The 12,247-nt window shown below is 30.6% G+C and overlaps 1 protein-coding gene across 1 annotated transcript; it reads right to left on the reverse strand.

The window, feature by feature from the left end:
* Positions 1-10,456: 10,456 nt before the first annotated feature.
* LOC145630883 (zinc finger protein 8-like) lies at positions 10,457-11,701 on the reverse strand. The gene has a single exon (XM_081683007.1). The coding sequence runs from the start codon at positions 11,476-11,478 to the stop codon at positions 10,495-10,497; it is 984 nt and encodes a 327-aa protein (XP_081539133.1). The 5' UTR covers positions 11,479-11,701; the 3' UTR covers positions 10,457-10,494.
* Positions 11,702-12,247: the final 546 nt, after the last annotated feature.

The raw sequence follows: 12,247 nt of genomic DNA on the forward strand, positions 1-12,247 counted from the left end.
ATTGGGCTCCAATTCTTTGGGCCAATCTGGGTTTCCTCTTCCGGTCTTGAATACTTGGTCCAAATGCCCCGGTATCACCTATATACCGAGCCCTTAATCACCGGTTCGATGGCTTTAGCCGGCCCTGGGCTATAGAATCTGGTCGTGCTTCTCCAATGTTCGTGATTGCTCCAAAATATCTCGGGAAAATACTCCATAAGCATAAATCCCTGCAAAAGTCAACCAAATCTACGAAAACACTAGAAAACACCAATTAGTAATAAAAGTGGCTCTAAAGAGCCAAAAACACTACTAATTATGACCAAGGGACGGGGGTAAAATACTATATAAAATAGACACATTACCTTACGTTTATGTATTGGAGGATGATAGAGTGATTGTTTTGGTGTGGAAGATAAGTGTCCACCAAGATGTGGAAAAATGGAAAAATGGTTTGGATTAAGAATTTTGGGTCATTTTCAGATGATAAGTCATTAGGTTTTGTTGTAAGTCATTCCACGTTAAGTCATAATTAGGTAATAATCAACGTAAGTTATAGATCAGTTCATTATTTATGGTTGGGTTAGTACGGTGCACACCAAATCAAGACATCTTTTTTTGGGTTTTTTTTTTTTTTTTTTTTTTTGAATAGTTTTTTGGGTTTATTTAGATTACTAGGTTAATTATAATAACCTATAATCAATTGGCCATGTATTAAAACAAATAAATTATATTGAAAAATAAAAACATGTTAGAGAAAATATTTAAATATATAATATTTATAATGCGCAAGCTGATATGTAAGGAAGTTTACTTTATATAAATAAAAGTCATAATATAATCTACATGCAGCCTTATTTTTATATAACAATGGTTTTTGTAGAAAGTTATTTTTAATAATACATTGTCAAGTGCCCCTTTAGATAGTAATGAATGATATTGACAGGGTACTTTAGCGGTTTAGCCTTTTTCTTAGGCATGTAAAATAGTTCATATGTTAAGTTGTGGTGTGTGTACGTGTATTGCGTGCTCATTTGTTGAGCATTTAGTGTAGATGAACTCATGGAGTGAGCTCAAAAGTGAAGGAAATAAAAATGTGCTATAAATGAATGAGAGTTATTTGAATATTGTGATGTATTATCACTAACATTCGTGATATTTATAAGTAATTTACAGGATTTAACTTTCACCTTTGTGCAAAAAAAAAAAAAAAAAAAAAAAAAAAAAAAAAAAATCTCTTTAATAGGTAGGTTGTTTATATAGGGAATGAAAATTAGGTATATTTGAAGCATAATATGATGGAAAAAGATATATGCAGCCCTTAGACTGTATATAAGAAGCTAAAAATGGAAAGAATTAACAATAAATAAACATTTATAACTTCGATTTAGTCGTGAATTATTGATAAATTCCCAATTTTATACTATAAAATAAAGTATATTAAATGCTTATACGCAACCCTTAAAGCTGCATATAGCATTACCCTTTTTTATTTTTATTTTTATTTTTGCAAAGAGCGATTTGGTACTACAAAGAGCTAATTTAAAACCCGTCTGCACCACTAATTGCTCTTTGTAACTCTAAAAAATGAAGAAAATAAATGATTAGAACCATACCAATTGTTGTATGTGGTCCCTACATACAACTCTAATTTGCCATGTTTTTATTGGTTAAAATAATAGGCACAAGTTCCATTACATTCAATTTATATTTGGCTCCTAATTTTCTCCCATTTTGTGTTGATGTGTCAAAATTCTAGTGGTGTTGTATGTAGGGACAACATACAATGGTTGTATGTGTATCAGCTCTCAGCAAAACGACTATATCCCTGAACTTGAATTTTGACAAAACCTTAACACATTATAAAGTCGACGCTTAGATGATAAATGGTTCAATTAATATAAAGTTAATGGAATATATGATAAATGTGAGATGATGTTATCTTTACATAACATGGACTTTAAATACCCCTGAACATAAAATGACATGTAAAACAAGATAAGCTAATCATAACACAAACCAATATTGACTTCATACTTGAATTGAGCCATTTAATTTGCTCATTTTAAAATGAACCGTGCGTGCGAACTATATCCGAACCAACTAAGAAAGATTTTAAAAAAAATCAACTAACTTGAACCAAAATCAAACTAATAAAAATCAAAGTATACTTAAATCCAAATGGATTAATTGTGTAGACCTAACTTAATTCGAAAACAAACTGATTGAAATCGAAGTAAACTTAATTCTGAATAAATTAATTGTCTCAAGATAGTCCGAGTTGTACATGACCCGACTTGAAGTGACAGCTCTAGGTTAAACATCATGAACTTATCTCTTCCATACATTGCCTGCCGAGGAGTGGCATGTGAACAAAAAAGCTCAAAAGAGGCAAGTAGCAGTTCATGTCAAAATTTAGATAGAGTCCTAAAAAATAACCCTAAAAAGTAAACTCTACTAGATATTCATCACTGAATTCTGAAGTGGAAAATTTTCCTTTTAAGTATAGTACTAAAGTTTAATTGATAGTCTCTGTAAAATAGGAATCTTTATGGGTGTTCTGCCACACTCAATTAATGCTTTATTCTTATACTTACCATATTTATGCTTAAAAACAAACACCTAAAAACCTAAGTGTAATCCCCCATTTTCCTTCTTATATTATGAAAAGACACAAATTAAATCCTTTTACGTAACTACATAAGCTAGTTGATTGTTATTGGTTGTAATTTTGCTATAAAGTGTAAATGTTCTTTATATGTCCATTTTTATTTTTTGTAACATAAAAATTAAAAATAATAATAATAAAAGAAACATAAGTTATGTAACATAAAGTTATAGGAAGAATGTTTTTTTTTTTTTTTTCTCAACCTAGTTTGAAACAAAAGCTCCTCTTTACCTACCAAATACTATTTTCGTGATACATGCCAAAACACTTTCCAGCTATGTTTACATCATTGATGTCTTAGCTTGCACATTGTAAAGAATTATTGAGTTAACGTGTTATAGAAAGCTGGACCAAAGTTGCCAAATGAATAGCTAAAAAAGACCAAGTTTGTTAATTGCTTAACGACTAATTAACGTGATAAAAATGTCATGTATGTAAAATAAGTGTGGTGTACATAGGTTGAATTAGGGTGTTGATAAGATAGATGATTGGCGTCTTCAATTGTTTTGTTGAGTGTTATTTGGTTAACAAATTAGTCATTTAGCCTCTGTTTACTATTTATATATGTTGTAATAATTTAGTTATTACATATATCAATAATGGTCGAGTTAACTGAGATTTTTGCTACTTCGTACTTTCTTATATAATTGGTTGGCAATCATTTAATGTAGAATTGATAAGAGTGGAGAGATGTACATTTACGCAATCACTATGGTAACTTTTATATAATACTCGAGTCTATTTCATTTTGGAGTTTTTTTTTCCCCTAAATTAATGCAACTAACAATTGTTGCTTACATAAACCAAGGGCCCGTTCTCATTGACTGAACTCAACTGAATTGAACTGAGCTGAGCTGAACTGAACTGAACTAAACTGAATTGAAATGAATATTTTATAAGAGAAGGAAATTAGGAGCTGAACTGAACTGAACTGAAATGAATTTCAACGTATGAGAACAGGTCCCAAGTCGTTACCAATCATGATGGGTTGAAATTGGTCATTTTCTACCTTATGTTGCAATAACTAATAAAACGAAAGAAAAAGAAGTACGGGCTACTGTAAGCTTCAATGATAAGAACCTTTCATAACTCTTGAACGAGGTTGATTTATGTTCAAATAATAGGACAATTTTAATTTTAATGTGTGCATTTGTTCATGAGTATGATAATTTTTTTTTTTTTTAAAAAAAAATTATCTGATAATATGCTCATTTTTTAAACTTTAGTTGAGAAAAAAAAAATATATATAAATAAAATTTGGTAGGGGCTATGGTGTAAGAATGTTGATTTAACAATGTAAAAACCAAAGGCCAAAAGGTAACAAATGTTTTTTTTTTTTTGGCTATTAAACCAACCAAAATTATTTCAGCGGTTTGAACATAGTATAAAGTTATGAAGTACTCCGTATAAATCAAACATGAATTTGTCCATATGATCATGACAGTCATTAATTGAATATGGAGAATATTGAACTAGTTGATCTTGATCATAGATGAAATTTTTGGAGATGACATAGGAGATCACTAATTTACTTTTGGCATCACTAATATTATCTCTCATATAAAATTAACTTAACAAAACTTAATAAGGTGAACGTATTTATGTGAAATAAATAAAAGGAAATGGAGGTTGTACAAAACAATAGCTTATTTCATATAAAATACATATAATACTACTTCAGAATCTTATTTTTTTAAAATTGATTTTTTATTTTATTTTTTATTTTTTGAAGGAATTTTTTTTTTTGTATATCTCACTGATAATATATCTTTGTTACAAATAATAACTAGTTGTATATATATTGGCTATTGCCTATTGGCAATTCGTTAGTAAAAATAAATGTTGTCGGTTGTTTTGAAAAATTCATGAAAATGTAGGTTTATTTACCACTTTGGTTTGTAAAAGATGGAACAGCTAATAGATGCAAACAGAAGTTGACTGGCGTGGCCTCTCAAAATACGTTAAAACTATGTACTTACATAATTATAGTTGCTAAGATCAGCACATAATGCTTATTATTATTATTGTTGACTTTTTCTGTCATTTTTTATTAATACTCCTACCATATTATTGTACTACTTTTCAACTCGAGTATTAAAATCATCTACTTCAACTCTTCTCAATTTAAGACACTTGAAGTAAATGATAAAAACACAAGTATTAAGCAAAATAAAGGTGTATAAGTTAGTTATTGTGTCAAATCAAGTTTACTAACCATGTACTAATAATAGTAATAAGTAGGTTTGATTAAACTTTAAAAGTCGTATTAATGTGGAATATGAATTGATATACTATAATTATTATTTGTAAATAGAGGGAGTATTTTTTTTCTTTTCGGGAATGTTTCAGTTGCATATAACTTGGGATCGTGCAACGAATTGGAATTGAACTGTAGTTAGCATAATATTTATCCTAGTTACTTTTTTCATCTTGTGAATTTAATAAGGGCCTTTAGAGGAAAAGGAGAGATCAAGCTAGCATATTAATGGTTCGGTCCAAGTACACAATTTTAGTGTAGATGATAATAAATTGCTGTGTTTGCTCTGCATTTTGTAAGTAAGGTCATTCAATGATGTTGGTACATCAACTATTCAGCTTATTAGGTTATGAGCTGTTTTTGTTCTTCTTGTTATAACATAGTAGATGGATTAAAAATAGGAAGACATGCAATTTCATCTTCTAAGTTTATTTTATTTTATTTATTTATTATATTTATTATTATTATTATTATTATTATTATTATTATTATTATTATTATTATTATTATTATTATTATTATTATTATTATTATTATTATTATTATTATTATTATTATTATTATTATTATTATTATTTACTTTTATTCATGCATTATGTAATTTTTATATCACAGTAAAAAATTTAAAATTTCAATTGGCCTACATTGATTAAACTTGAAAGGTTTAAGAGAATTTGCTTGAAATTTTAATTTTAAAATCAAAAGTGAATTAGTCAAATATAGTCACATGTAGAAAAATGCAATACCATTATGTGTTTTGAGCGAAATTCCAACTACTTCTGAAAACATATTGTAAAAATGTGACATTGAAATGATAACAACGACTACAATATATTTAAGGTATTTTGTAAAATGATGTTTAACAAAGTAATCTAAATTATGAAGCGCTGGAACAATGTGATTATGACTAGCAATTAATTCTCCACAAACAAAGTATTTATGTGCAAGAAGAGGGATGGTGGGGATCAAAAAATGCTCACTCATTAGTACATTTTATTTATTTATTTATCTATCTATTTAATTCAAGCTTTGAGTTAAAAGATCATTTATATAGAAATTTTCTCCTTCAAGCATTAACTATGATGTAAAAGAGTAATTTGAGTTTGAGATAAAAAGATATGTATTTATATAAGCCCTAAACAATTGATAAGTATTAGCTGTACAATAAGCAAAGATGTAAGGTCTTCTTTGCTTTGCCTACAATATTTCTTAATATGGATATCATATTTAGATTTTTCAGTCTTTGAATGTAATTGCATCTATATCTTCATTTTAGTTCCATGTAATAATGTTAGTTAGTTTTCCCTTTAAATTTTGGAGTCTTCTAAACGACCAGAATTTTAAAATAAAGGGAATACAATAAGAAAAAAATGTTTAAACAAAGATGTTCCACCATCTTCAATATAGTGAAATAATTCTACATCTTTGCTATTCCCTTTATTTATGTTTTTTCTCTGAAGTTTATGGTACAATAATGAATTATGAATGTCTACATGTTTGCAACTAGGTACAAATATGAGTCATGAGGGTCTAACTTCATTTCCTTCTCTCTCTCTTCTTTTTTGCTTAAACCAACAACAAAGTTGTTGGGCCTATCTCAACTTTTATCTGTCAAGGTCCCCCATTGTGAATCTATTTCTAGATTTTCATGATCTTATTTTTCACATTGTCTGTTTCCATAACTACCACATATGATATCATAGGTTAAAAATATCAACCAATTAAATGTCTCATTTTTACATTGGTATTATAATAAAAGCTTTTTCGGTCCAGAATTTGCAATTAGAGAATGATAGAATCTAGGGGGATGGATATATAACGCCCAACTAACATTAATTCAGTTGATTGGTATCTAGGTCATTTTATTTATTTGCATTTTGGATATTGATTTTAAGAATTGATGGATTTCACAAAAACTTGTTTAATTATATTCACATGTTAATTATACTGATAGAAGAAATGGGATTGTTGCTTGTTCCATCGCTTTGTATGTAAATAGAAGTACAAAACTTAATACAAGGCAATATTCCACGAGAAAATATCATCTCTGAAACGATATAATTAATAAGCGATGATCATAAATGTATGAAGAGTGTAATATTAACCATTTGGGTTTTGGAGAGGAAAATGAGGTAATAGAGTTTGATTTGAGGAGCTAAATTATGGTACTTCTTAATTGCTAATATGATTTCGTTTTATGAATTGTGATGCCTTAAGTATTGACTAAAGTCCTACCTACTCAAGCAAGAAGTTATGTGTTTAAACAAAATTATACTCAGTACAATATAGTATTTATATCATAATGTCTTCTTGTTTTGTTTGATACATATAAACTTGTGAAAAAGTAAATAGTCAAAATAATGAATAACGTGGGAATTCATGCATCTTACATAAATGTTTAATTGTTGTACATGGAAGAGTCTGATTGAAGATCAGATGAACGTATACGATACAGATAGAGAGACAAAGAGAAGAGAGAGGGTGTGTTTATGTATTATGAATGTATAGAGATTCACTTAAATCCTTAATTAGTGCCTAATCTAACCTATTTTCCTAACTTTTACATTAAGAAAGTCTTATGTTTGAAGGAGTGACACTCGATTAAGCATGTTGCAAGATGGTGCCCTATACAAAATGAAGTTCTAACTTGGATACGATGATCTATCCATATTTAGGCTGAAACTCGAGTGAACTTTTGATTTTTCTAATTAATGGTGAGCAATTTAAGATATTAATTAACCTCTCTTCAACTGTTTTTCTCTTAAACATAAATGATCTTAAATGATGCCAAAAGCTTAAGAATAATCGGTAGTAACAAAAAACCAATCATCTTTTGAACTTTCGGATGAATAAGGTGATCGGTTTTAGCCATTCCAACAGGTAAGACAAGCTAAAAAGACTTTGATGACTTCCCTAGCCATCATGAGACCGAATTCATACTTCCTATGTCCCTAAAATCTAAGTTATTTCACAGTTTGTCTTTTAAAGCTCAATTCATTGCCGAAAAAACATAATTTCTTATTTGGATTGGGATGTATCATCCACTAACAACTTTTTAGTCAATTTTAATCAACAATATCTTCTAATCCCACTATAAATTCTTAAATGTTCTCCAAAGAAGACAAAGTTTTGTCCAACTTACCTTATTTACATTTATTATAGGAATTTAATTAGATAAGTATTAATTATAAGTTTAGGGAAAAAAAATCTTTAATAAGAGTTGATAAGACTATACTAGGGAGTACTAAATTAATTTTTAATATATTCAGATAAGTTCTAATAAATTAGAAAAAGTTTAAATAAGTTTAAATAAACTCAATTAAAATCAAATTAAAGCCGTCCAAATAATTGAAAATGAGGTGAACACATTGCGCCTTATACTATTCTCACCATTTTCATATATTTTTCAATCTTCATTAACTATATTCTCATAGTATTCCTCCCCCATGCCTGGAGGAAAAAAAAAAGACCTTTTGGGATATCTCCAGAGTATAAAATATTGTCGTCATCAATTACATGTTATCTTCACTATAAAAATATGAGTATATATGTTTGAATCAAAAATAAAAGTTTTAATAAGTATATTCTTTCAAAAAAAAAAAAAGTTTTAATAAGTATAAAATAATTTTAAGTCTTGATATGTAAATTATCGTGTTTTTCTCTCTCAATCCCTAACATTCATTTTTTTTTTGGTAGGAAATTCTATTGGTTTCTACTTTCTACTGGAGGAAAGCCACAATTTTTTTAGTTTTGTTTTGTTTGTAGGTTTTCTTAATAATTATTTCTCCTTTTAAGATTTCACCGTGATAAATAAGACATTGGCAGTTTATTATCCTATCCGTAAGAGAGACATATTTTCCTTTTCACTTTATAGGATCATAAATCTGATGGATTATTGAATTATTAGTTCATCGATAAGGATTCAAATATGATCACATTTGATGTGTTATCATGTTAGAATAAGATTGTGTTTTCAATTCTACCGATTAAAATTAGGGTGATATCTAAAATGTGAGATCTGAGATGATGTTCATTAATTTTCTCAACGCGGCTCTTTTTTCACCAAAATTAATAATCAATCAAACCACATTCCAAATTTTGTTTATCATATTTAATTAGGCTATATGTTTAATCACATTTCAAATAAACATGTTTCAACAAAAAAAAAAAAAAAAAAAAAAAAAAAAACCTAATAAGCTAGAGACTTATTAGAAGAAAAATGTTTTATTTGGTAAAAAAAAAAAAAAAAAAAAAAGACATACACTCCAAATTTACTTTGTATGTAATTTAATATACTACGTAATATAATTTAATAGACTAATAATCAAATCCCAATGTAGAGTATGTGTCCATAAGAAAGTACAATTAAAACTTGTTTAGATTGACAGACACTTTAAAAAATGGCAGGGCAGGACTTATCTAATACAGTGTCCATCACCTGAAATATGTGCCACTTTTGCAATGCAATGAAGCAGGAGCCTCCCAGAGCTAGCAGACCACCGCACCAGCTCAGCTCTCAAGTCTGAACAACTCACTTTAACTTACACCCCAACACCATTATTTGACTGCCCCCACACGTGTGTATTTACTTCTTCACATGACTTTTCCATTGGAGCCTACTACTTGCCCTTCCTCACTAGACTTGTTTGTAGGCCTCTTTTTTCTTATTTTTATTCCTTAATTTTGTCCCACTTACCATTTTTTTTATTAATTTTTTTTTACAAGATTTGAGAAAGAGAAATAAATATCATGCCTAGAGGTTTCAATTCGTATGATCGGATTGGGACTGATGAGATCGAGTCGGATTGAGTCAATTTTAGAAGTTGAGTCATGGTGAATTACTATATCCACCCGAGTTTAAATTTGAATCGGATATCTTTTGGATTGGTTTTGGATCGAGTTGGATGTGTTTTTGACACCTCTAATCATGCCAATGAAAATTTAAAGTGCTTGAATGCCTAGAAACTAACTTACTTGTATAATGTGAACAATGTAATTTGATTATATATGGTGGACATTAAGAATTGAAAAGAAAATAAATAAATTGAGTTTTCATTGGTTAATGTCTAACCATTTATCTAACCTTATACCAATTATGAGGAAATTAAGTTGAAATAGATTATTGCGAATATAGCCTGATTAGTAGTAATATGACAAATCTGAATAGATGAAGTGATCAACATTATCTGAAATTCTCCAACAAGACGAGTTGAAGTAGCTTAATTGAAAATACTCATAAACAACTCAAAATATTGAGCATAAAACTTACATATTACCTTTATTTTTTGACGGGACATATTACCTTTATTAACCTAATTAGAAGAAAAAAAAATTAGAAATTTTAATCTCATTTACATTAACTATTAACTTGAAAAAAACTAAAAGAAGTCAAGCTTTGAAGAAGGATTAATTAATTAATTAATCTCATCATTCGCAGCGCAAAATAACACACACTCACTTTCCATTAAACCCTAATTCGTGTTCAAATTATCAGTTGATTGAGCTAAGCTTAGGCAATAGCTAAATTAAATTAACAAATTAAATGACATAAATAAGTATATAAAATAAATAAACTAAAAATTTACTAATGTTACAAATGAAGATCTAAACTCACTTGATCACTACTATTGCGCCGTACTTGATTTTGATGACTAGAAGAGTTCATCAAACTCATGTTCATGTTCATATTAACATTATTGGTACCACCTTTTAAAGAAGCAGCTGAATTACTATCAATGCTACTACTAAAGCCCGGAGAATGATGAGATCCACCGATCAAAGGGTGGTGCAATGGACGGTCACGATGAATTCCGCTCGAGGCGTAACTGCTGTGATGAAGGTGATGGCTGGTTTGATGAAGGGATGAATGCGAATGGACTGCAGAAGGGATTCGCCACACTGCGAGTGGACTGCCGTTTATCGTAGGCGGATGATGCGGTGGTTGGTGGTGGTGGTAGGCGTATCTAGGGTTATTGGTGGCGGTGTTTGTGTTTGAGAGTGATGTAGGGTAGTAAGAGTTGTTAGCGCGATTTGAGTAACTGTTAGCTAAGCTGTAGAAGTGGTGGTGGTGGTGCGTGGGGTCCACCGTCATCATGGCGGACTGAAGGTGGGCCCGCTTAGCGTGTTGCCGTTCGCGCTTGTGAGCATTTTGGTGGCCTCCTAAGGCTTGGGAAGTAGGGAAGTTTCTACAACAATAGTGGCATTCAAATTTTCTACCACTTTCACTACTAGTATTATTGTTGTTGTTGATGTTGTTGGCTTCCTTGTTACTAGTAGAAGTATTGAGAGAGTTTATGTTATTGTTTGTATCTTTAGAGGTTTCGAGATTGTTGCTGTCTCCGGAGTCGGAGTTGTCGGTGGCGGTGGTGGAGGAGGAGGAGAAGTCTATGCCGAAGAGGCGGATACCGGAGGCGGAGGAGGAGGAGGAAAACTTGGTGGTGCTGGTGGTGGGAGCGGGCCGAATGAAGGGGAGTTGAGAGAAGGAGTCTACGTTCATGAAATCATGAGTTTGATCTAGGGAGCTTGTTGTAGTTGTAGTTGTGGGTGTTGTTGGTGTTGCTACTGCGTTTTCCATTATTATAAAGGGAATGGATTTATAATGAATAATTTGTTGGTTTTGTTAATTGTTGGGGTTTAAAGGGTTATTATTATTTGGGAAGAGGAAGGTGAAGTTTGAAGTTGTTGAAATAGAGAGGAAAAAAGAGGGGGGTTGGAAGAGAAGGGATCAAAGGAAGCAAATGTGAAAGAAAGAGGGAGTAGAGGAGACTATGTATGTATGTGGAGTTGGCGTGGTGGTGGAAGGGAAAGAGGTTAAATGGTGGGGTCTAAGGAAGCTAAGCTAATGGTAAGTTGTATAGTACAATTTGCATGCATGGGGCCTCTTGTCTATAAAATGGGGTTATTTTCATAAAATTCATAAGAAAATACTCATATACAATTGAGTTTTAGAAATGGTTGAAAAAAAAAAAAGTTTTTTACCACTTTCATAAAAAAAAAGTTTTATTTTAGCATCACATAAAAAATTAAATTGTCTTTTTACTACCAATCACACCCAACTATTATATTTCGTCTATAAATCCGTTAATGGGGTCTATTATGTACACGTGTCACCATATTATTAGGTGTAAAAAAAATAAAAGATAGAAAATAAATAAAATCAAAATCATTGCATCCAAGCTAGCCACAACCGCCAGTACCCCTTTCGCAGCCCCATCGCCGGACCAGCTCCCAAGTGCCCACAGCCGGTCCGTTTCTGGCAACCCCCTTCCCCCTCCTTGCTGGCAGCCCCTCTTGCCTTCTACTTCCGTCAGCCTCTCCTCCTCCTTTCCCCTTTCCTTTTTACG

Source organism: Chenopodium album, chromosome 5 (genome assembly GCF_948465745.1).
Source record: "Chenopodium album chromosome 5, dcCheAlbu1.1, whole genome shotgun sequence".
NCBI lineage: Eukaryota > Viridiplantae > Streptophyta > Magnoliopsida > Caryophyllales > Amaranthaceae > Chenopodium > Chenopodium album.

Excerpts from the sequence above, each read along its gene's own strand:
- LOC145630883 (XM_081683007.1), bottom strand. The coding sequence starts at position 11,478 with ATGGAAAACGCAGTAGCAACACCAACAACACCCACAACTACAACTACA.